The sequence below is a fragment of the Sardina pilchardus genome, chromosome 14 (assembly GCF_963854185.1).
Source record: "Sardina pilchardus chromosome 14, fSarPil1.1, whole genome shotgun sequence".
Classification (NCBI taxonomy): Eukaryota; Metazoa; Chordata; class Actinopteri; order Clupeiformes; family Clupeidae; genus Sardina; species Sardina pilchardus.
This window is the reverse complement of record NC_085007.1, coordinates 15859839-15886129: the sequence shown is the minus strand read 5'-3', so window position 1 is coordinate 15886129 and position 26291 is coordinate 15859839. Positions and strand designations below refer to the sequence as shown.

Sequence of the window (26291 nt, the reverse complement as noted above, 5' to 3'; positions counted from 1 at the left end):
TGGTCTCTTTGTTTGGTGTAAGAGGATTAAATTATCAAATGCCACGTCTGGAGCATCACATCTGCACGAGCGCAGCCGCCAGGATGCGCGAGGTGTAGCTTTTGGTACCCAGTAGGCTACCGGGCCCAGCTTCAGCCTGTCAGCGGAGACCCTCCCATTGGTGGTAAGTTTTGTTATTGTAATAATCTGATTGGCTGGGACGAACCGTTATACTAAACGTCGGACTAGCCAGACATTCGCGCACTCAACAGCTGACCGTGGAAGTTGGCGTGTTTTTTTTTCTAGCTCTTGCAAAAAGCCCGTATCGGGAAGTTGTTTTCTGTTCAATTCAAAGCGAATGGTTATAGCCTAATAACAGGAGGGCTAGTCAACTTCACGGACACTGATTTAAGGTAAGCGACTCACACTTAATGTTTTTAAAGTCCTATAATGAAGCCTGGGGGTATGACTCCTATTCGACCGAGTGAATCGCCTTGGGCAAGGAGGGGTCGGGTGGTCGTTTCGTCAGATCAGCCATTTACTGGAGAACAATCAATTGATAAAGCATTCATGAGGTATGCTACAGTAAATAGCATTTACGTTATAGTTTAATGTATACCATGTGCTCAAAACTAATGTCGTGCGTAAACGGACGTTGTCCATGGACGGCGAAAAACTGAGACCATATTAAATATGTAGGCTACTACCGGAATCATGGCAGCTCACGTGTAGACTGTTATTGTTGTTTCAAAATATCTGTCAGAATTTCTTTCAAAACAATGGAAGTGATCTTGGTTCTCTCGACATGACAAAAAATGTCTGCGTATCACGCGACCCATCAGCTCGCCAGAAGCGCCTGTTTAAAATGCCAACCCAATGGATGTCACATTTGCTGCGAAGGGATGATTACTCAGTACATTACTCCTCCAGTTGCCTTCACTCTCAGCTGTTGCAGCATCGGAGTTGTCCGATCCCGTGCTCTTTGCCATGAGAAAAGAGGGAAAACTGTGCTGTTCTGTTCTGTTCTGTCCTGTAGTCTTGTGAACAGCACACATTCCCAGAGTCGATTTGACATCTCACTTCTCTTTGCCAAGGGAAAGAGGGGGTGTTCTGTTCTATTCTCTAATCGTGTTTCAGATGATGGTGACTTTTATGCATTCGGTTTGATAGTCAGTTCAACTTGTGGTGGTCAACCTGACACTAAGTGGAACTGAAAACCGTGGAGGTGTGGTAACATTTGACCTAACTTGACCATTTGCCTTACCTTGGCTCCGCTGCGCCTAACCCACTTTCATCATGATGAGTTGACATATTGAGATAATTGAGATGTTGGTAGATCTTTTTAAAGTGTATGCCACACAAGCCAGAGGACAACTGTCAGAACAGCTTATAGCCTTAATGGAAAATATAGATCTCATAGATGCACAATAATGCACAATCAGGAAAATTACGTCCATCTTTTTCTGGCCACTTGACTCTAGGCAATGTTTCTAGGGGGTATGTTTGACATCAGATTTCACCATTAAAAGCCCTCATTAGTTAAGGGAAATTAATACATTTCTAACTGTTTAAATGAATGGCTTGGATGTCACACAATCAAAAACTGTCAGGTGACAGTCAGCAGTAGACTATTCCTCACTATTCACACACTGCCAGTGCCAACTGTGCCAGTCCCTGACTATGGAACTCTTGACTCGTGCTGCTGGATAGAATTAACCAGTATAACTAGACACCTACCACTAATAACCAGTCCAGTCACCAGCACACCACCCGTGAACCAGTTAGCATCAGTTAGCATTTTATTTATATTCTTTAAGTAAGTAGTAGAAGACATGGTCTTCTAAAGAAATGAATATGTAGGCCCACTCAAACTATGTTGGAGAGGGAGAGACAGATCAGATCACTGTAGTGGAGATTAGTCTGTGGAGACTGTGCTGGCTGGTTGGTGGTCTAATCATTACAGTATGTCTGGAATGGTGTTTTGGTCATGTGAAAGTTGTCTTTTATAATATTCTACCCTGAGCTGAGATCAGTACAGTGTGTTCGTCTGTATGCCGTTTGCGAGGCCAAGACAAAGAGAAGTAGTACCATTTCATTTTTTTCTTAGGATTGTATTGTGCCGTTTGTGACAATGGAAGATGTGTTGGACAATGGAAGATTGGAACTCAATATGCCTAGCGTTTACTCTTTTCTGAGGAGTGTGATAAAATGTATGATAACAGAGTTTCCTTGGGTTAGTCATTGTAACAACTTTGCTGTATGAGCTGTTTGTCAATAGCACTTGAGACACTGTATGCTGTGGGTATGCCCATGTTATCTCTCATGTCTGTTATCACGCAGAAGACTCACGCTACTGGCTTCTTTCACAACTAGATAAGCTTTTCTGCAGTCGAGGAACTTCACAACAGTTTGCGACGATGCCCATAGCACAGTACTCACACTAACATGTACTTCTGTAGCATGTTGCTTTGTTTGGGGTTGTTTGTGTTCACTGTTATCCCTTTTCAAAATGATATCTTTGTCTCCATATACATATGGCATATTGAATGGTTTTTAACAGTTTTGTCTTTGAGTATATCGTTATGTTTGCCACAGTCTGGGATTGTTACAGAGGACTCTAGTTTCTAGTTGTAGCTTCTACTGTAGTTATTCAACAGAGATGGTCTCTTGTGTAAAGTGCCACTGTAAAATGAGCTATGTGAAGGACAAACTGTCTGGGAAAAACAACTTGCTGGAGGATGTTCCCTATTCAAAATCCTTCCTCCCCTCTACGTCCTGACCTATTCATGTTTTTTATTATTGTTTATGAGCACCTTCGTGATGTGCCAGTCATCGCGAAAGTGGGAAAAAAGAAGAGAAACAAAAAAGACACTTTGTGACGTTTCGAGGTCTGAGACATAAAGGCCGCCATTAATTTCTATTCCCCCTTGTTCTGTCTTTGTCTTTATTCTGTCAAAAGCACCGAAGGGGCCTGTTGCTAAGCAATTCAGGCAGAGGGCTGTAACTGCTCTGTCTAAACGACGGCGTGAGATTGCTAAACAAACATGCTGTTTGCAGAAACACTTATCCCAGCTTATAGAAAAGCACGCATTTGTAACATATTGTTGGGGAAGAGATGGTCTATAGCCACAGTAATCCTCCCCATATTTGACGTTAATGTAGGATGAAGCTAACTGAGCAGCCGTCACTTTGAGGTCTTTGGCCGTGATGTGAACATCCTCTTACTGAACGACCTTTGCGGAGCCGGGATTAATTGGGCAGGAGAGCACTCCATCTCCATGGCTTCTCTCGAGGAACTGTAGTGTCCAGTTTAGCAGGTTATTTTAAACAAAGAATCTCGTTGGCACCAGTGAATCCCCATTTAGTGGTACACACGATCTGGAACACCCTTTGTTGACATTAGACCTTAGACTATCTGTGCATTTCAAGGAGCCCTCATTGCTTCACCTCAAGTGCTCAACAGTGGTCAGCGATGCTCGACGCTAAGTATTCAGTGTCCCACACAAGTCGTTCAAAATCAAGTTTACACGCAATACGTCACGTGACGTCCACTCCCACCTTTCGATCCGACCACATCATAGCGGCGCGTGTCCACTCATACCCATTGGCTATCAATTTCCGTCATTGATTTTTGCTTTTCCTTCCTCTCCACTGGGAATCCCATCCTTTTCCAGGACAGGCCACACACACACACACACACACACACACACACACACACACAGGCACACACACATAGGCACACAAACACGCACACACACACCACACACACACACACACGCACACATACACATACACATACACATACACATACACATACACATACACATACACATACCACACCACACCACACCACACCACACCACACACACACACACACACACACACATACACACACACACACACAAACACACACACACACACACACACACACACACATACATACAAACACACACGCACACACCACACACACTGTCTGTCGATAGATATGAACAAGGACAGCGAGTGCCACAGCGATCGAAAAAGCCCACTGGATTAGTGGGAGCCGGCCTGTGTGAAAGGAGTGGAGGGGCACAGAGCAGAATACACAAAGGGCAGAAATCCACTTGGGCTTGATCTGCGTTAATGCCCCGCAGGGCATATGGGGCACGATGACACTGTGGGGGTCGCACTGTGCCACACTGTACTTCCCTGGCATCGCGCCCAGGACCCAGTGGGCCCTGCCCCTAGAACTGACTCTCTCCCCAGATTTGTGCCCCCTTGTTTTTTTTTGTTTGTTTGTTTTTTTATCAGAGCGAGGGTATTTGTCGGGGTATAATTGATGTAGGTAGCCGAAGGTGTTGTGTTTGTGTAAGAAACAGAGAGAGCGAAAGAGAGAGAAAAATGGTGAGAACAGAAGAAAGAAAGCAACAGAGAGGCCCTGCATCTAAAAGTTGTTTTGTTTTAGTCCTGTTTTATGCTTTTTTTTATGCCAGTCACCCTGCTATGGCAGGAGAAGCCAGAAATCATGCTCAGTGTGGCTTTTGTCATGTTTCCTTTTTTTTCTGACATCCTACATTGCGTGCTTCACACCCAGGATATGTTGAAATGGTCTGGCCACATTTAACGGTTTCCCTAACTGTCTAGCAATCGACGGCTCCTCTCAAACATCCTCATTCACAGAGATTGTGGTTCCTCAAATGTCTCAGCTGGACTATGGGTTTTTTTTGTTGCATTTCTGAAGCCATTCTCCTTTTGGAGTTCTAAAAAGTCTGTGAGAGAACTTGGAGGGAAACCATAAAATGTTTTTTGGGGTCCGGCTTGGAATGCACTGAGGCATCATGGGATTGATTCTCATGCACTGACCCAGTTCTGGGAGAGAACATCCCTCCTCCCCACCCACACACATCCCCACCCCCCTTACCCCCACTGTGCTCCACATCTCAACCACCCCCCCCCACACACACACACACACACACACACACACACTTCATCCACAAATCGGACCGGGACTGGGACGTGTGGTGGAGCAGAGGGGTCCCTTGGAATGGAATGAAAGCAGAGTCCGTGACTCGCTGGATGTGGTCAGTTTTGCACTGAGGAAGTGGCCCATCGCAAGAGGCCCGGGCTGGAGGCGTCACCTTCCTCTGGGGGGGCGAGGGTGGGCGCTGGAGCCTGGAGGTGGTGGAGCACGTGGGTAGTTGGGGATAGTTGCTATTTTAAAAAAAAAAGATTTAAAAAAAGCTACAAAAGTCCCTTTTTCCCACAGTGCTCGGGATCCTAAGAATGCGAAAGCACAAGTCCATCGCAACAGAGCAGTGCTTGGCACGGCTGTCCCCGAGGTCCCTCATCAGGTTTCAGGCAAAATGTCAGAGAATTGCACAGCCAGATAGATAGTATTTCATCCCTGCCGTTTTAGACGCTTTATCATTGTACAAGCAATTCCCATCCAAAGTGACTTATAGAAAATTAAAGTACACTTCACCTCTCTCTATTTGTGCCGCCTAGGCATCAAACCCATGACCCTGCCATTGTTGACCTTTTGATGTGCCATTTGAGCCACATACTGTAAATGCACAATACATTTTTACACTGTTGGTAATGAGGCTCTGAGACTCCTGTCTAGAGGGCAAGCGCCTTGGTGGCTCAAAGGGTGCAATGGTGGCACCACCTTAGTCTGGCTATCACCATACTAAGCTCAATCTTTTAAGATTGAACATTAGTGTGGGAAGGCTGCGCTTTGTTTCTACTGCACAAGAGGCCACGGGACCACATGCCAACTACACACTTGATGTGCATATGAACATGTACTGTATGTGTGAAGGTGCAAAGGTGTCTGTTCCTCTCTCTCCATGGCCACTTCCTGTTCCAACATGACTGTGCACCAGTGCACAAAGCAAGGTCCATACAGGCAAGGATGACAGAGTCTGGTATGGATGAACTTGACTGGCCAGCATAAAGTCCTGACCTCAACCCAATAGAACACCTATGGGGTGAATTAAAACGGATACAGAGAGCCTGTCGCCTCGTCCAACATCAGTGTGTGACCTCACAAATGCGCTTCTGAAAGAAAAGAAATCCCAGAACATACTCCTAAACCTTGTGGAATTCTTCCCTGAAGAGTTGAAGCTGTTATATCTGCAAAGAGGTGGACTAGCATCATCATAACCCTATGGATTAAGGATGGGATGTGATCGAAGTTTATAATATGTGAGTCAAGGCAGGTGAGCGAATACTTTTGGCAATATAGTGTATTTCAGTAGGAAGGTGCACAGACTCAGCAATGGTAAGCGTAATGATCTTGGAAGCTGTTCCCATCACTTCTTTATATTAAACGGTTCACTGCTGTGGTTGGTCAATAAGAGGAGTTATCATAGTTCCAGACATACACTCTGTCCTCCTCAGAATGACACAAAACTCTAAATGGCCTTTCTCTTAAAATGAAACGTTTGTAATTAGATGAACCAAACCATTGCGGGATCAGCGTGTGTGTGTGTATCAGTGACCGGGAGTGTCCTCCTCCTGCAACTGAAGAATCTCCAGCTCATTAAATTCCTTCAGCTCTTTAACTTTGCCATCAGAAAGGATTAGTGCCGATGCGACTGACATGCTCGTCTCAAAGCGGAGCTCGGTGCTGGACGCACACAAAAACTCGGCCTTGAAAATCAATACTAATCTCGTAATTACCGAACTCGCTTTTCAGCGACTTGTAATTACTATCTGTGGCGGTCTCCGCGCTGGAATTTTGTCGGTCTCCGTCTCTTTCTGTTCCACTCTGTGGCTTGGCTGCATTGACCGCTGGGCCCTGGATAGATAGCCCGTGCGAGCTTGCTGCTGATGAGAAAGAATGTAGGGGGGACTAGATCAGTGGTGTCGGCCAACTGCGCCTTTGGAGCCCGCAGCTGTGGACGACGACATGTGGCCGCGGCATCCCCGGACCGCTTGTCACCCCGGTGATGTACGACACAGCTCGGACTCGGCAATGGACACACACACACACACACACACACACACACACACACACACACACATGCACCGGTGTCAGTCCTCACGCCCCAGCGTCTATTTCAGGTCTTGATTTGCACTTGTGTGTCAGACTGCACATTGTGTGTGTGTCTGTGTGTGTGTGTGTGCGAGTCTGTGTGTGTGCGTTTGGCTAGAGTCTTGGAACGGAGTTGGGCTCTGACAGAGCCAGCTACAGTGTTCACAGTGAATGGACTATGGAGGAGAGAGACAACCCACTGACTGGAGAGTTGAAGTGGCACAGTATATACACAAGCCTTCAGCACTAGTAGTCCGGGAGCCAAATGCCATAATTTAGGTGAACCTGGCTTTGTCGGTTAAAGTTTTTTTTTTTGCAGAATCTAGTAGACTAGGGGTACCTCTTTAAGATTTAAGAGGGTGCCCGGTGATATCCCTTGGGCAATTTCATATATTAAGCCTTTCTTGTCCAATGTGTTGACTATAAGGCGGATATACTACAGGTGAATAGGGTAAAAAAATTAACAAGCAGATATCACTATGAAACTTCACCAGTTGATTACTTAGATCAATATGAAAAATAAATGTATTACAAGTTTTCTGAAATTTAATGTTTGAATATGCAAATTAGGTATGATGTAATTAAATATGCGCTGATTTGCATAAACGTAAAAAGATCAAATCTGAACATTGGACAAAGCCAGCTTAATTTTTTTTCTTTTCATTTTGTTGACATAAGAGATGAAAAGTATTTTAGAGAGGGAATTATAGATATCTCATTTAGTCATTCAGTAAATCAGAAAATACTATACCAGCCTTTAAAAAATCCATTTTCGCCATGTTTTTTGGAATAAAATGTCATGTAAATCAGGCTAAGAATCATATATCAACAAACCCCTCTGCAAAATCCTTCTAAACATGGTTAGGTATAAGACTGAAAAGTTTGGTGTATGTAGATGCTTGTGAAGTGGAGATTTTGTTCTTCGAGTGAGAGAAGAAACTCATCCATATCCGCCTTATATTCAACACATTGGACAAGAAAGGCTTAATATACAAAATTGCCCAAGGGATATCACCGGGCACCCTCTTAAATCTTAAAGAGGTACACCTACTCTACTAGATTCAGCAAAAAAAAAACTTTAACCAACAAAACCAGGTCTGACCTAGGTTGGTTGCAACCTGACCCCATGGCTTAGTGACTGGTCTGGTCTGCCAAAAGCTCACGAGAACCTTAAAGGAACACTTCACTTTTGTCGGTTAAAGTTTTTTTTTTTGCTGAATCTAGTAGAGTAGGTGTACCTCTTTAAGATTTAAGAGGGTGCCCGGTGATATCCCTTGGGCAATTTCGTATATGAAGCCTTTCTTGTCCAATGTGTTGAATATAAGGCGGATATGGATGAGTTTCCTCTCTCACTCGGAGAACAAAATCTCCACTTCACAAGCATCTACATACACCAAACTTTTCAGTCTTATACCTAACCATGTTTAGAAGGATTTTGCAGAGGGGTTTGTTGATATATTATTCTTAGCCTGATTTACATGACATTTTATTCCAAAAAACATGGCGAAAATTGATTTTTTAAAGGCTGGTATAGTATTTTCTGATTTACTGAATAACTAAATGAGATATCCATAATTCCCTCTCTAAAATACTTTTCATCTCTTATGTCAACAAAATGAAAAGAAAAAAATTGAAACTGGCTTTACCCAATGTTCAGATTTGATATTTTTACGTTTATGCAAATCAGCGCATATTTAATTACATCATACCTAATTTGCATATTCAAACATTAAATTTCAGAAAACTTGTAATACATTTATTTTTCATATTGATCTAAGTAATCAACTGGTGAAGTTTCATAGTGATATCTGCTTGTTAATTTTTTTACCCTATTCACCTGTAGTATATCCGCCTTATAGTCAACACATTGGACAAGAAAGGCTTAATATACGAAATTGCCCAAGGGATATCACCGGGCACCCTCTTAAATCTTAAAGAGGTACCCCTAGTCTACTAGATTCTGCAAAAAAAAAAACTTTAACCGACAAAGCCAGGTCTGACCCCATGGCTCCCTGACTATAGGTGTAGGTGGCTATGTATAGGGGAACAAAGACAGCCAGGGCCAACTCGAGTCCAAGTGTTTGAAATGGGCCCTGTTCCAGTGCTTTGGCAGTCTGTTCTTTTTGACTTCGGTCTTTCAGATGTAATTCTATTAGTATTTTTTTCTTCAGATAGGACAGTGAAGACTGATAGGAAGCGAGTGGGAGAGAGAGATGAGATTAGATAGGGAAATGGCCGCGGATCGCATTCGAACCCCGTTTGGCACTTTCACCCAAATGTGGTACGGATGGTGCAGCCCCTTGTGGTAGAGCCCCCTCCCCCCTCGTTTGATCAGTAATATATAACACTTTAAGCTAAACACAAACTAGTAAGAGAATAATACTGAGGGAAATACATGAATTGGAAACAATCAAACAGTAGCCTATAGCCACTCAAGACAGCAGCACAATAAATGCTGTTTTTCTCCTCTCCCTCTCTAGTGGACGCATTAAAAGCAATCACCCTCCCAAAGCATGCTGCAGTCCTTTAATCACGATGAGGAGGAAACCACACAGGCCTGCGTGACTGCGACTGTGTCTGGGCCTGAAGAGCACAATATCTCCCCTTTTTGCTTATCACTGGTTTCCTTCTGGAGTCATGCCTCTCCTCTCTTCCTGCCCTCCCCTCGCTTGTAGCCTCCGGGGCGGGCGAGCTACTCAGTACACTATATAGGCTACAGTTAGGCGACTGTACTGTATATACTGTAGTTATTCATTATATAGTGCCCTGTATGGTGGGCGAGAGGATGTTTTTCGAGGCGTTGTGTCCACGTGTGGACTGTGTTTTGGAGTCCACGTGCGGTCAGACTGAAGAGGCACCTGTGGAGAGGAGCACAGGAGGAGGCCGGTGCGGAGGGGAGAGGCATTGTGCCGCCAGCACGCTCCAAAGTGCAAGGGTCATTTCAAGATGGGTTCTCATGAGCCAGTTGATATGCCTTTTTACAACCATTTACAATGAAAACAGGGCATACTGTCTAGTCAAGTCAAGTCCATTTATTTATATAGCACATTTTACGCCACATGGTTGACTCATCTTGTCAAACTGTGGCATGAAATGGACACTGAACACAATCCTGTTGCACATACAAATGGTGTATTTTATAACACCGTAGTGCCATACCAACCTTGACATTACATGACATTTTTATTTCATTGTAAGTCATGCTGAAGCTTATTATAAATGCTAATTTAGGCTTAATAACTTAATAACTTGTACAATTTGTGTGTCAAACCGACGTTGCCATGCAGGCTAATCATACTATTTCAACACTAAAATGCTCTCTCATGTCGGTTATGCATATTTTGTCCAACACCCTCTGAGTCATTGAGTCACTCTGCAGTGCTGGGGCTCTCAGTGAGTGATGGTGGTGGTGTGGCGATGGCGCTGACCTGTGGCTGTAATTTAGCCCTGGTTTCAACCCCACTGAGCATTCCCACAGAACCCTGTGGCAGCACATTTTCACCAGGCGCTCGCCTCGCGCTGGCAGTCGCTGTTTGCACACACAGACACACACACACACACACACACACACACACACACACACACACACACACACACACACACACACACACAGGCACACACACACTAGAGTCTAGGTCACTGTGCTCTGTCAGCATCTATTGGTGGCAGCTGCTTGGTGGCTTTGTCAATGGCCGCCCTCACCCCCAGCCTTTACCCCGGTTAGTGAGTGCAGTAGCAACAGGAAGCACTCGCGGAACATGGAAAAGGCCACGCAGGGAACACAGCGTCTGTCCGTCAAAGCCGGCAATTCTGCCCAGGAATAAGCAGGCTTCTCACGGATCTCATGCTCATTTAGCTAGGACTCGGACAAACAACAGACACCCATTTTCTTCGTGATCTTGGCAAACTGGAGTGGCAACATGCGATATGTAAGACTGAGTTATCTCCTCTGGTGTTGTGAAGCAGGCATGATATAGGTCAGTGCCCCCGCGGCTTTCTTCTGTAGGTTAGCGTTGACCATGTTGCTTTTCGATTGGATATGACAAGTGTTGTGAATCACAATTTTTGATGCACGTAGTGTAATATATTATTGCTGCTTAATATCCATGTGTATCTTACTCTTTTCATAATGAATAGAAGTTCAAATTGAAATGTTGCTGTGTCATCCATGTTTAGCTGAGAGGGCCAGTTGCACTTTGTGCTCCTAAAGTGCCAGATATCTTTAAGGTCATAGCGAGACTGCCAAGAGCGAATCTGTCCTTTAAGCAAATAGATCTGGAAACAGTTGTCTGTGTGCATAGTTGTCTCATGCATATTCATGTATGGGATGGGCCTAATGACTCATTCTCTTTTTCAAAAACTCTTAGATTTAGACTGTTTAGAGAAGAGGGTTGGTGAATTTTCTGTGTGAAACCTCTCTTTCAGTGTGCATCATTGTACAATGTTTTAAAATTTGATATTTTTGTTCAGAACCTTTTGTAAGGGCATGGTGTGTGTCAGTTATAGTCAACTATGATGATGCAAAAACACCCACCATCTCAATTTGAATCCCACCATTTTAATATTCATTTTCCCCATTGTTGCAGTCAACCGCTTAACAGCTGCTGAGCACACACATTTGTATATTACAAAACTCCTGATGCAGGAAAAGTGAAAAAAAAAAAATCATTTTGCAACATTCATCTTTTTCGCAACTCTGTTCTTGCTACAGTACGAGTACGCCTGTTCTTGCTACGCCTGTGTTCTTTTCACACCCCTCCGCCCCAGAGCTATAGTCTCGAGAGGTCAAGGCCGAGACAGAAACAGGGCGGAGGGCCGCTTCGGAGGAAACATATCAGGGAGTCTCCACTTGCCCCTTAGCCTACTCCGCTGCGCTGCACATGCTGCAGACGGACGGCCAATTTCCTGTTTGTTCGACTCTCCAGTCTCCCCTCCAGTCCAGTCCAGTCCACTCCACCCCCCCACCCCACACCCAGTTAGCTCGACTCTCCGGGCGTCCCTCACCCAACACGCTGCTGACAGTCATACACAGTGAATTACTGAGACACTGGCCTTGGCCACTTTGGCTGTCCCGTCACCGCAAAGGAATGGGGGGGGGAAGGGGGGGGGCAGTGTGTGTGTGTGTGTGTGGAGGGGGGTCATTGCCTCGTGGTGGGGGCCATGAAAGAGTCTCTCTGTATGGAGGTCCACACATCTGGGGTTGTGTGTTGTGTGGACGATTTGCGTATAGTGTGGGGGGGGGGGTGTTGGGGTGGGGGGGGGGGGGGGTTGGTGAAGGCGGAGCACGGTTCAATAGCAAGGCCTCAGTTGGCTCGGCTTTGACACACAGGGACAATGTCAGAACTGTTGACGAGGGGGGAGGGAGGTTGACCCCGGACTGATGTCCCACTGTATGCGTGCAGAGATACAATCAAAGTTATTGTCCGCGTCGTCGTTCACAATTTCAACACTGGGATGTCTGATTCATGAGTTGGACAATACTTGATAGCCTTGTAACCTCCCCAACACAAGACTATACTGTTCAGTCGTTCGCTTGCCAAGTCTGAATTGGTCCGATTAGTAGATATTGTACGTTTTTGTAAATAGATCAAATGTAGACGCAAGCCCGATTAAAGTATTGTGTTGTTTTTATCTGTATGTCGCTTTAGACAAAGGCATGTACGAAATCCCATAGCCATAACCATAACATTAAAGACAGTTAGTCCTAAATGTAGATAATTTTTCAGTGATGTACTGTATCAACATAGTTATGGTTTACCTGACAGGCATGTCTATAGCTGTTCTAACAGCTGGGGTAGCTGTTCTTTTTCTCTCTCTCCTCTCCTCTCTCTCCTCTCCTCTCTCTCTCCTCTCCTCTCCTCTCCTCTCTCTCTCTCTCTCTCTCCTCTCCCCTCATCTCCCCTCATCTCCTCTTCTGTCTCCTTCTGAAAGTCTGTGATCAGTGTAATGTGATGTGTCTCCAGTAGAGAGACGTGACACGCAGAGGCAGACAGCCGTTGGACTGTCTTGTGTCTTTCATATCCTGCTTTATTATCGGAAGCGGGCAGCAGGCACTCGTGCCACATTAAAGCCACTGGCAGACTGGCGTGGATTTTCCAGTTTTTTCCCCTTCAAGGGCTAGCCATTGAGACACACACGCAGGCACGCACACACACACATACACAGACACACATACACACACACACACACACGACAGGAAGTGAACAGACTCTGAGTGACCTCATGCTGTGGGAGTCCATTTTGTATGCATTGTATGGTCATTATTTAACATTATTATCTGTCTGCTTTCTCTTGTGCACCTATTCTGATTTGCTCACTCTCTTTTGTTTTCTTTTATTCTCCACCCCCCCCTCTCCCCTCCCCAACCTCCCCCAGATGGCGAATGGTCTGTGAGCACGACAGGCGTCGGCCGCGCAACAGCCGTCTGCTGCCATGACAACCAGCCGCTGCAGCCAGCTACCCGAGGTGCTGCCGGAGCGCTCGGCCTCGTCTCCCCTGAGCGACCGCGTCGACGGGCGCGACCCTGAGCCAATGAGCTGCAGCGTGGACTGCGGCCTGGAGCCCGCCCTCCCGGGGAAGGCCATGGAGGACGAGAGCTGCCCGGCGGGCGGCGGCAGCGACAAGGCGCACTACTACATGCAGGTGTCCGCCAAGGACGGGCAGCTTCTCTCCAACGTGGTGGGAGCGCTGGCCAAACAGAGGTATGCTGCCCCATGCTCATCAACCGATGTAGCGACGCATACGACAACAACAATGAGTTTTTGGAGTTGATTTTCATGAAATGCATATAGCACAAACTATAACTGATCTGTACTGTTACTGTAGCTTACCTTGGATAAATCCCATTTAATGAGTTTGTTGAATAAAGGAACGCATGTAAGCATTGTTAAGCAATGTAAGCAGTTCCACAAAAGTAAGTAAGCAGTGGAGCTACTCGTGAGATATATCTAGCTTTGTGAATGGGGGACATGTTGCTTTTGGCTTTGGCTTCTTTAGCAGTTGACCCTGAATGACTAACTCATTTAGGTTAGGATCATATTATCTGATCAGGCAATAGTTTCTCACATCTTCATCCAAATATTGCCCCTTTCAGTCTCCGTTGAACCATCTGGGGTGCTGTCTTTCGCTTGTGGTCGTTTTTTCTTGTACCATACTTTTGTGAGTATGCCACTTACAAAACCAGATTAAATGAATTTGAGGTGAATTCCCAGAATTTCCCAAAGTCCCAAGCCGAGTTCAGAAACCCTCTATGGGTGAGCAGAAGATTGAACGTAGAGCGCCAGTTCCAGAGCTATTGGAAAAGCAAGGAAGGATTACCACAATGGCAGCCACACCACAACTCAATGTAGAACTTCACTTTAGCACAACAGTATTCTGCCCTATTGAAAGACTCGAGGCTAGAGTTGACTGGGTTCACTGTCTTTAAAAACCCCTACTGTTTATTGTTCTCGGGTGGTTCTTGGCCGTTGGGAGTCACTGATTCTGAATGGCAAGATTTTTTTCTTCTTCTTCGTTCGGTCGATGGTGATGGTGTGTCTTCAGGGGCATTTCTTTTTTAGATGAGTAACTTTTCATAGTGCCAGACAGCTATAGTCACAGTCTCTCACACACACACACACACACACACACACACACACACACACACACACACACACACACATGGCAAGCAGACAGGCCCCGTGGGGGCGAACTGCTGTGGAGGCACAACAAACGGCGGGCTTGTCTGCACCCGAGAAGGCGGCGAGAGCAAAGTCTAAATTTAGCACTTTGATTAGCATGCGTGACGGCATGCTTTGTGATACTTCGGCCCACGTGTGTGAATGTGTGTGTGTGTGTGTGTGTGTGTGTGTGTGTGTGTGTATGTGTATGTGGGGGGTTAATGTGTGTGTGGGTCATGATTATGTTCATGTGTATCAATGTGTGTGTGTTACATGTATGAATGTGTCCATGTTTGTGTGTTAGCGTGTTTGGTATGGATGTGTCTGTATCTGTTGCTTTGTATCCATGTACTGTATATGTCCATGTGTGTGTGCATGTGTGTCTGTGTGTGTCTGTATGGGTGTGTGTGTGTGTGTGTGTCCATTTGTGTGTGTGTCCATGAGTGTATCAGTCACAGTCCTGTGTGGTGCCTGGTCCCACACCTCCAGTGGCTCCCCACCCAGCTACCCCGCCCAGCAATGATCTGCCCCCCCCCCCTTCCCCCCCGCCCCTCCTCAGTCCTCTGGGCCTCTCCACGCTGCCCTGCCCCACACAAAGGAGAGGCCTTTAGCGTCCAGCAGCTGCCACAGCTGCTCCCAAACACACGCTCGCACTAGCACTGCCACGGTCACCGCCGCCTCAGACCCAACCCACCGCCCGCCCCTGAGCCCTATAGCCAGGCCACACCGGCCCCGTTCCCCCCTTTGCCACCTAATCCGCCAGCGGGAGGGATCCCCTCGCCAGACTGCCCCCGCCGCCCGCGCCCACCTTCAAAAGTCACGGCCACGGGCCGCTGGATCTCTTTAGCGGACGCCCGCGTGGCACGGCACCACACCTCGGTTTCTCGCCTCGCCGCCGCGGAGAAATCCCCTCAGGGGCCGCTGGTGCGTAAAGCAGGGGAGGCTTTGATGTCCGCGCACAGTTAATGGCTGAAAGGGTTCCCAATGATCTGCTCGCGCTCTTTTGTAGGGCAGCTACTCTTAAGCCTGCGAGGAGGAGGAGGAGGGGGGCCCCCTCGGTTCAGAATTTAGGGGCACCATCAATCTTTTTTTGGGATTAACAAACCAAAGCGCTTTACAGACTAAATTCAGCCTGTATATGTTTTATTATAGATCAGATTATGTGTTATTACAGGCCTGTGTGGGTGATCAATAAAGTCCTTCCCCGTGGGACAGAGCATAAATAGAGAGGTAGCAAAGCCAGTTAGTGGGCATGTTACTCTGGCGAGCGTTGGATTGCGGTCCATGAATTTTGTCCGATAACAACACACTCGTATAGCGGTCATGCACAGAAACCATTTTATATTAGGATATTTATTTCTGATACACCCGGCCCACATGTGTGAATGTGTGTGTGTGTGTGTGTGTGTGTGTGTGTGTGTGTGTGTGTGTGTGCGCAAATTCATCTGGAAATAGACTGTGGAAGTGTCTGATCAGTTATGTGCTTTTGCGTACTCTACGCCTCGGCTCTTTTAGGCGGAGAGCGAAAAAGCTCTTGGTTCCAAGTCAGCCCACGTATCCAGGGGAACGTGTCAGGATGACACACACAGGGCTGGCGCCTCGCCCGTCTCTCAGGTTTATTCTCGTCTAAACTCAACCCAATTCCATCTGTTTGAAGGTGCGAGAATGAAAGCCGTGGCCCTCGGAGTAAATTGTTGATACTTTTTGGAAACACCCGCACCGTCGGACCGCGAGAAAGGCGTGACGAACTCTCACTGTGCTCCCTGGGTCAAGTGTGGGACCATCATTTCTGTCCTGCTCGACACGCTCGCGGCTAAGTTTGACGTTCACGTCCCATTAGTAGCCACCATTGCCTACTCTGTGGCCTTCCTCATGATAACACTCCGTCATGGCTGTTTTGAGACTGGGCAAAGAGGGTCAAAACATCAGCCAGACGTCTTATACCCTAAAAACCTCATGGAACTGAAATGGTCATGCGTCAAGTAAAACACATTAGACAAGCCAGTCTCAACACAGCGTCCTGATGTAGGTCACTGTTTGATATTTGTTTTCTCAGTTTTTATCCCCTTTCTTCTGAAATGTTAAACATGCCCATTGCCCACCATAAGATTACAAAGACATGTTATTCATATTATGCACGTCCTGATTATTTGGTCAGTCAAGGCCGGGGATTACTTGGAAGTTGTTTTTGAATGGCCAGCTCGTATGTTGTTTGTTGTGGACACTCATGAGAATGATGACATCACGGCCAAACGACGTGAAGAGATTTCCTGAAGCTCTTCCACCGCAGGCTGATTACAGTGTCACAAAGACAACGACACAAACATCTGCACATTATAATCTTCATAAGAGGCTTACGCCCCATATAGGAAATTAGTAAATCATGAGATGGCTGCCCATATAGTTAATGAAAGAGGGGAAAAAATGACATATGCTGACTTAATCCTGATTTTGATTATACTTTCAAAACAAAATGACCAAAAAAATGCTTAAGGTTTTAGGGTCTTTGTTGTATTTGACCGAGTTATTATTACAGAGCTTTAGCCGGTAAGTGAAGCGTCAGATCATAATTCAAATGGAGGACCCTTTTTTACGACCATGTCAAATGGCGTTCACTGATATGCTAAGCTTACACGAGGACTATATTTAATGCCACTGGTTTCCTGTGTGAATTCCTGTGTTGTGTCGTTGGCGTGTTGTAGCGGCACATGTAGCTTGTAAGAGTATCTGACGGTCTTTTTTATATTTATATACACACTTAACAACCTACTGTACACTCTTTACATAATGTCTCACTTTCGCTTCCCTTTCTCTCATTGACTCAAGTACTCTCGCTCCCAACCTTTGAAAAACTGGTTTTGGTGATGCTTGTCTTGCTGTAAATTGTTTCTTTGACGGTTAGTATCACTAATATGGAATGTTACCTATTGGAATGGTATGGTTAAGTTTTTTTAAAAGTCAAGTCTCTAAAAGCCCCACTCACTCTCTCCCTCTCTCTCTCTCTCCCTCTCTCTCTCCCCTTCTCTCCTTCTCTCCCTCTCTCCCTCTCTCTCTCTCCCTCTCTCTCTCTCCCTCAGTGCGCTGGCGGAGCGGCCCATGTGTCGTATCTGCCATGAGGGTGGGGCCCAGGAGGAGCTGCTGTCCCCGTGCGAGTGTGCCGGCACGCTGGCCACCATCCACCGCAGCTGCCTGGAGCACTGGCTCTCCGCCTCCAGCACCAGCTTCTGCGAGCTCTGCCACTTCCAGTTCAGCGTGCAGCGCAAGGCCCGGCCACTGCTGGAGGTGAGCGGTGCGACCATTGCGGATGTGTGTGTGTGTGTGTGTGTGTGTGAGAGGGTGTGTGTGTGTGAGGGTGTGTGTGTGTGTCAGGGTGTGAGTGAGGGTGTGGTTGAGGGTGTGGGTGAGTGTCTATGGGTGTCTGTCTGGTGTGTGGTCTCAACCACATGCAAGCTCTTTATGCACATCTTCCCCTCTCTCTTTCTCTCGTTCAATCTTGTTTTTCTTCTCTCTCTCTCTCTCTCTCTCACACAGACACACATGCATACAAAAGCAAAAATGATGCAAAAACTGCACAGTGAACTCAAATACACATTTAGTGCATTTGTGTCTCACTTACACACTCTCTCAGTGAAAAGAGCCCACTCTTCCTTCACAGATCTGTAGATTGATAGACACCCACACATGTGTGGTCACGTGTAGTGTCAGCTGTTTCGAGTAGTCTCCCAGGTTGTCACTGCTACATGCTCGAAACCCCACAAACAGCACCGCAGGGCTTTGGACACGATTAGCGTGTACACACATTTGTTTCAACATGCCCAGTTAGTCATCTGGGCTTTGTGTGTTAGCGCCATATCATATGTTTATGTAGTAAGTAACATGTTGTTAGTGACCGACAGTGAAAAAGGGTCTCTGTTTGCTAGTAACTGACTGAAATTTCCAAGAATTAGTTACATATCCGAAAGCAGGTTAAATTTCCAGGAATTTGAAGTTGAATTTTCAAGAGGAAGTGTTCATTGTACTGTAGGCCACAAAGGGCAGCTCATTGTACTGTAGGCCACAAATACCACAACGCTTACACAGTGTGATACGACACAAAGTGAAAAGCCTGTCGGTGGAGGTCAAACTCAGAGTCAGTTGGCAGATAAGGTTGTTGATGGGTGTTTTACAGCACACTGTACAATGTAACTCACTTTTTCTCACTCTATCTATGGCTATGCCTTTCCCTGACACTTAAATCCTAAGAAACGCACAGATACCAGCTGCAGGGGACCGTCTCCCTTCAGTAACTCAAGGGTAGCTGCCTTTCTCAATGGCACAACAGTGGGAGCCAGGAATCAAACCCACGACTTATGTTGCTCTACATGTTAGCTAAATTCCTTAGGCGCGATACCACACCACGCCTTACCACTACACGACCACAATCCACAGCTCAATCAGACTGTGCATTTACACATAGCAAATAGCAATTAGAATATTTTTATTTTATTTTTTTAAATTCAGACTAAACTCATTTAAAATACAAAATATATAAATAAGATATAAGATATGTACCGGTATACAGTATTTGTTTCAACCTATAAAACAACGTGATAGGATGAGATCATGTTGTTTCCCCTCCGAAAGCCCAGGGACTTTTGGTAATCCCTTTTAAACATATCATTTCCTCAGAATTACATTATCAGTCTGGGCCCAGAAGCATTTTGGTGTTTTGGCAACAAAGAGAGATCCAAGTTGCACCTCTAAGCTTTTTCCCTCTGTGTGTCTGTGTGCGCTGCTGTGAAGACGCCTACACTCAGTGCTTCAGTGCCGAGAGGAGCAGTAATGGACCTCCGATAACAGCAACAACAACAACAACAGCAGCAGCAACGGCCACAAAGGGAAATTTGAATATCATCTCTTTATTGCCTGTGAGGGTGGTTGGATGCCACTAAACTAAATGAAGTATTTAGCCGACAGGTCTTGAAGCGCCAGTCCTCTCTCGTCGGTAATGGCCTGGCAGCGGTTCTAAGCGATGTCTCCCGCTGTGGTTTCGTGTCATGTTAGCCCAACAGCGCTATAATTGCCGAGCTCTGGAGCACAACTCATCCCGTTTGTTCGAGCATCTATTTCCTCGTCACAGTGCATTCTGGGCGCCGTAATTACGCCCTGATGACAAAAAAGAGAAAGAAAACAAACTGCTGCCCGCAGTTGAATTGGAGAGCTTTAGAATTAGCAGCCGTTTTAGGCGAGATTTGGACAGCAAGGAAAACCATGATGTCTCTCTGTTTGTGTGTGTGTGTGTGTGTGTGTGTGTGTGTATTTGTGTGTGTGTGTATTTGTGTGTGTGTGTGTGTGTGTGTGTGTGTGTGTGTGTGTGTGTGTGTGTGTATTTGTGTGTGTGTGTGTGTGTGTGTGTGTGTGTGTGTGTGTGTGTGTGTGTGTGTGTGTGTTTGTTTGTCCATGATCTTTTTCTGGCTGCCTGCAAAACAAAGCAGTTGAGATTATGGGTGTTTTGTGCTGTCTTTGGCCACGCCTTGTGTATTTGTATTTGTTTGTGTGTGTGTGTGTCTGTGTGTGTGTGTGTGTGTGTGTGTGTGTGTGTGTGTGTGTTTTGGTCCAAGGTGCACAGTTTTGTTTTCATTTTTTTTGCTCCATGTCATTGGGAATGTCACTGGGAGGCAGCAATATCATGGGCAGGATGCTAATTGAATTCGGTCCAAGGCGAGGCGGGCGGCTTCTCGACAAGCCGAACATCCTGTTGGCCTCTAATCCACTTACGCGCCGCCTCTCCAATGCATCAACATCAAACGCAGTTAGAGGAGCCCTCGGCCCTCAGTGTCCGTCGTCCACTCGCTCGGCTCGAGGTCTTAACGGAGCCGCGTGGCACCAAATGATCTCCGGCCGGACTGACCGGGCAGACGGATGTGCGTCTGCTGCGGAGAAGCCGAACGCCGCCACGAGCATGGAGAGATATAGCCCTAGCTGCTCAGTTCTCTCTCTCTCTCTCCCTCCCTCCTACTCTCTTCCTCTCTCTCTCCCTCTTTCCCTCTTCCTCTCTCCCTCTCTCTCTCTCCCTCTTCCTCTCTCTCAATCTCCCTCTCTCTCCCTTTCTCTCTCTCTCTCTGCAGAACAATGGCTAATTACTTCCAGGATTATCTAATGCTTTATCTCTCCCTCGAGTAAGACAGAGTGGTTGGAAAATGCTCGCCATCAGTCCCTTCCTTGTGGCAGTTCAGTTTTACATATTTAGATTCAGACAGGAGACAGGAATATCTCGGTATTTCTCTCTCTTTTTTTTTTATTATACAACACTGCGACTGCCTGTTGCAGCAGCACTTTGTATATTCATGGCCTTTACCACCCATTAACTTCATTCCACTCAATTCTCTGATGGGCTTGGATCAGGCTTCAATATGTTCTCTCCCTATTTATCTCCCTATTTATCTCAGTCTCTCTTTCTGCCTGCACCCCCCCTGTTTCCCTCCCTCTGTCTCTCTCTCTTTTCTCCCCTTTCCCCCTCTCTCTATCCTTTCCTTCCTCTATCTCCTGCTCTCTCTCTCTCTCTCAACTCCTCTCTTTCTCCCACTCCTTCTCTCTCTCCCTTTCAGTTCAATTCAGTATGCTTATTTGCTTGACAATTCATAACGAATTGAGTGTAGCACAGAAATGTGTTTTGACCCTGCTTTCTCTCTCTCTCTCTCTCTCTCTGTCTCTCATTCCTTTTCTCTTCCCTTATCTTCATCTCTCACTCAATTTTCGTTCAAGATGCTTATTTGCATGACAGCTAATGAGGAAAAGAGTGTATAGCAGTAAAACCTGTTTTGACTCTGCGCTCTCTCTCTCTCTCTCTCTCTGTCTCTCTCTCTCTCTCTCTCTCTCTCTGGTCAGTGGGTGCGTAACCCGGGCCTGCGTCAGGAGAAGCGCACGCTCTTCGGGGACATGGTGTGCTTCCTGCTCATCACGCCGCTGGCCACCATCTCGGGCTGGCTGTGCCTGCGCGGCGCCGTCGACCACCTGCACTTCTCCAGCCGCCTGGAGGCCGTGGGCCTCATCGCCCTCACCGTCGCCCTCTTCACCATTTACCTCTTCTGGACGCTGGTGAGTGCCTGGCCCGCGCCCGGCCCGCACCCGGCCCACACCCGCCCCTACTAGTCTCCACACACACACACACACACACACACACACACACACACACACACACACACACACACACACACACACACACACAGTGTTGGCCCTCACAAATATAAAAGAGGAGCTATAAGAGATAGTCCTTTAGGGGGAGATAAAAGATAACCCTTTAATTTTCTCACCATGGAGAAAAGTGCATTGTTACAGCAGCTATACATGTACATGATATGTATGTTTTATTGAGGGACTCCCTTGTCAGGGACCTTGCAATTGTCCTTTGCCTCCATTATGTTGTGTTTTACTCTCAGTGCCGAAAACAGACTGATGAGGTTGATTCAAACAAAACCATTATCGGCAAATTGCTGCAAGCACATTAAAACATTTATTGTGTTTGTTATTTGTTGTTGTTCACCTCTGAGTCACAAAGCACTCCCTTACTCTCCATTCCCTCAATTATGTTCAGTCGAAGCAACTGTCAGACACCCTGGTTTGATGATCTGAGCACCAGAAGCAGGTGAATCATCGCAATAAACCTGTGAAAAGACGAAACATCAAAAGCAGTGAAAAATGGCTGCAGCATACAGAAAAGAAAGGTCACCTCAGGCTTTTGGTCCCAAAAGCACCCCAAATGCTGAGCGTCCATCACTATTATGGAAATTGAGAACATGAGAACATGAGTCCCCGAGTCGTTGAGTGTCTCGTATTTAGCCGAGTGTGTACTTACCACTGATGTGTATTTGCTGTCTTAACTCATATGCTGTTGCGCAGTGGTGGGAGGCTGAGAATTACACTGTCTGAAAGAACCAGCGGGTTACGATGACACACAGTTAGACAGGCAGTCAGGGAGTTAGGGCCAAAGGAGCTCGCTCTGCTGGACTGTGGATCGTAATGGACACTGCAGTGCGACGGTCATAAACATTCTCGTTAGCATATTTTTAGCCCGGGCATCTGCAAATGCAAAACAATAACTCCTGCCCAGGGAATGGACCACACTGTTTCTCAATTTCCCCCTGAAGGTATCCACAGAGATGATGGCTTCTATTGGACCCCTGAAGCTTGTCTCCGGGGTAAAAAAAAAATAAACCCATTAGATGTCTTTTTCTATTAACTGAATTCAAAATGTAGGCAAGTTCAATATTTGGTTCGTGCTGTTCTTTAATGCATAATTCATTGCAATATATGGGCGACCTCAAGATTTGAAATATGCTAATGTATTTTTACGCAGTGAATATGTTTTAAAGCACATGTTTTTACCTCTCAGAAGTGTCAAAGAATTCAACATGATGTCATGTATAAACATTTTAAAATATGCAAATATGATTGTATGCCAAAGCTCTAGTACCTCTTGAGTTTACACACACATGTAAACAAAGACAAATATGCTGAAGCTGAGCTCTACTGCATAATTTCTGGTCATTCTGTGAGCAGTTTTTTTATTCATGTTTGTCTTGGTCAATCAGCGTACCTCATTGACTATAAAAACGATGAACTGCACAGTCTCAGTCCGAGGTGAAATTAACCAAATAGGTTACATTCTGGGTTTCCATTTGGTTAATTCTGTGTGAATCCATTTGATCTGTTTTCCATGCATGCTGTGGCTAGGAAAAAAAGTATTAGTACGCATACTCTGCCTCTAATTTGGCAAATTTTGGCTGAATTTCTTCAGAGCGTCCGTACATGACACCATGCTGTCCATCCTTAGCTTGGTAAACAAAACTCACTCATGAAGTGAATAGAGTCTGGTCACTCATGTTTTGGATTCCTTTCCAACACTTGCAACGTGACGGGCACTGACTTATTGGTCCAGCCTAACCAATCACATTACTCAGTAGGCTAAGTCATAACGTTACTTCCTACTTCTTAACTGAACTTTACTGTAACTGTCACTAAATAGCATTGGTAGTCAGGAAACACTGTACATTATGTGGGCATTCCTTTACTGTAAATAAATGTAGACATTCTTCCAACTGAAATTGTTTTGCCACAACCACTTTTCGATTTCAATATAGCTATATACTGTAGCATCATCCCCTCTCATTGCTGACAGGGCAGGTAATCTGCCTACCAGTGGAAACGTTAGTGAACTATGGTTTTCCAGACGAGTATCTCACTGAAAAGATATCTAGCCAGGCTAGTCCATCCTTGCATTTTTACAGTCATTTTAATGTCATTTGGTGTATTTGATGTCATTCTTTGCCCATGTGGGACAGAACCTCATTGCTTCCCCTTTGCTTTCGCCCCACAGGTGTCTCTCAGGTATCACTGTCGGCTGTACAACGAGTGGCGGCAGACCAATCAGAGAGTGGTTCTCCTACTGCCCAAGACTCACGGCGAATCGTCGGTCAACCCGTCGCTGCCTGGCCCGCCCCGAGTCAAACGGCCCTCGAAAGAGACAATAGTCTGACGACGACCCGTCAGCAGCCTACACTCACTCCAAAGCCAAGCAAACAAACGGAAACAAACGCGGAGCCAGAAGCATGGCGCTGGGAAGCTGGTTGCATCCCAGCGTGAGATGCTGTCGTTGCCATGGGGATAAGGGCAAGCTTATTTACTCACCCTCTCGTAAGGGTCCTGACTGCACCCTACCTGTACAAAGATGGCCGCCTCACCTCTAATGGAACTTCAGCATGGCTTTTGGGACTTTATCGACCTGCTGGGTTTTCAGATAATGAAAGAAACTCACATGGTCAGAAGTCTCTGTTGTGATGTTAAAACATGATTATGTAAATGAAGGATCACATTTGAGATGCTTATACGTGTTAAGGGCCATGACAAGACACACATACACACGTTTGAACTTTGATTACCTTGATCTGGGGGAAGGTTAACTGAGGAAACTTCTCTGCCTATAACCCTGTTTCACATACAGTGACACGTCTGGGAGCGCCTATGTAGGCCAACAACCGCATTTGTCTTTACTGTAGACCACTGAATAGCTCCTCTGGTGCAAGGGTGGTTTATATGTGATGACAAAAAAAAGGCCCAGGCAGTGGTGGTTACTGAGGAAGAGAAAGTCTCTTCACGCCTTTCTCTTCTCACTGTCCCTCCTCTAACCCCCTGGGCCTCCATATTAATGCTCAGTCACAGACACTGTTGCATTATAAGCTCTCTGCCAGGCTGAAAGGACAATTTATGCAGTATGGGTGTAGTGTCCGGAGCTGCAGTGAGGCTACACAAAGGCTTTTTTGAGTGAAAACAACACTGAAGTATTTAGCATTGCACGTAATTATTGTTATATTCACCAACAGTCCGTTTAGAGATCAAATTGTGGAGTTTTTTGGGGCGTTTGGGTTTGGATGATATGGAACCCCGTAAGGGTCATGGTGGTGGTTTTGTAGAACTTTGGTTGGGAGGGAATGCAAAAGTATTGGGATGGAACACAAAACTACTGTGAGAAAATTGTCAAGTATTGAGAGGGAATGCAACATTTTTGTGAGGGAACGCAAAAATAATGCCACCATGATCCTTCGGGGGCTCCATAGGTTGCTATACATTTATGTTGTTTGTCTTTGAAGCACTAGTGCTTATGAAAATAAACCCTCTCAGTGAAAAGGAGGGTTAGATGCACTGGAATTCCCTACTGCTTTCAATATGAAGCATCGGTGTTGAGCTCTGAGGAAAATTTAAATTAATTTTTATTTCATTTTGTTCAAGTACAAATTTGGAGGACGTTTTTGTAGACTTTTTTTTTCAAGTACTCACACATTGCGAGACTTTTGTGGACCATAATTGACTATAACATTGGATGTAGATACATTTTCTTTAAGGGCCTTTTTTTGTAGATTGGATCTATGTTGGTTTTTCCTATTTGTGTAATATACTTTTTTGTATTCTTTAATGTCACCACTGCCAACTACAGTGTCCTGGTGATATTTTGTGTGTGTGTGTGCGTGTGCGTGTATTGTTTTACTTTTGCTTTCTACTTGTAGTCGCTGCCAATGCCTTCAACTATGACAGGAAACATCTTGTTTAATATGTCTACTGCTTAACCATGTATGCACTAAATGTGTTTGGGGCCAAAACAGTATCACATCTGGAAAAGTCATAAGTTGAGTTTGATGTCACGTGAGGAGCAACATTATTGTACATATTAAGTTTCCACAAAATCTCAGTTATGTCCAATCAGTCCCAAAGACTTCATCACGAATATAAATACTTGAGAAACTTTTATTGATAAAGCAGTAGTATTTATTGGGAGTGTCATTCACCTGTTCAAACTGTTCAATTATGTTGGTTCATCTATTACTTTTAGTTTGCTTTGGCCTAGTATTTATATTATGAAGTCAGCTTATTTCTAAAAATAGTACATTTGGTTTTAGTTCTGGTTTAATTTTCAGTATATCTTTTGAGTAATTCGATGTGTCCATGCATGTTCATGGAGCCTGTCTGATAAAAGGTCTGTACTGGCTTCACTGTAGAGGGCAAACTTAGTCAAATACAAAGTCTGGTACACCACAGAAAGAGAGAGAGAACAAGTTGTCATTTGGTAATGAACAGCTTTGAAAGAGTAAAGTCAGCGTAACCTT

At 45.6% G+C, this 26291-nt stretch overlaps 1 protein-coding gene across 2 annotated transcripts; it reads left to right on the top strand.

The window, feature by feature from the left end:
* Nucleotides 1-251: 251 nt before the first annotated feature.
* On the top strand, nucleotides 252-25943 carry LOC134100305 (E3 ubiquitin-protein ligase MARCHF3-like). Of its 2 annotated transcripts, none has more exons than XM_062553399.1 (5): nucleotides 252-392; nucleotides 13373-13698; nucleotides 17733-17937; nucleotides 21523-21732; nucleotides 24011-25943. In XM_062553399.1, the coding sequence occupies exons 2-5, from the start codon at nucleotides 13430-13432 to the stop codon at nucleotides 24167-24169; spliced, it is 843 nt and encodes a 280-aa protein (XP_062409383.1). In that variant the 5' UTR covers nucleotides 252-392; nucleotides 13373-13429; the 3' UTR covers nucleotides 24170-25943. The 2 variants fall into 2 exon arrangements, with proteins under 2 accessions (XP_062409383.1, XP_062409384.1); XM_062553400.1 differs by lacking the exon at nucleotides 252-392 and adding an exon at nucleotides 10658-10974.
* The last annotated feature ends 348 nt before the right edge of the window (nucleotides 25944-26291 follow it).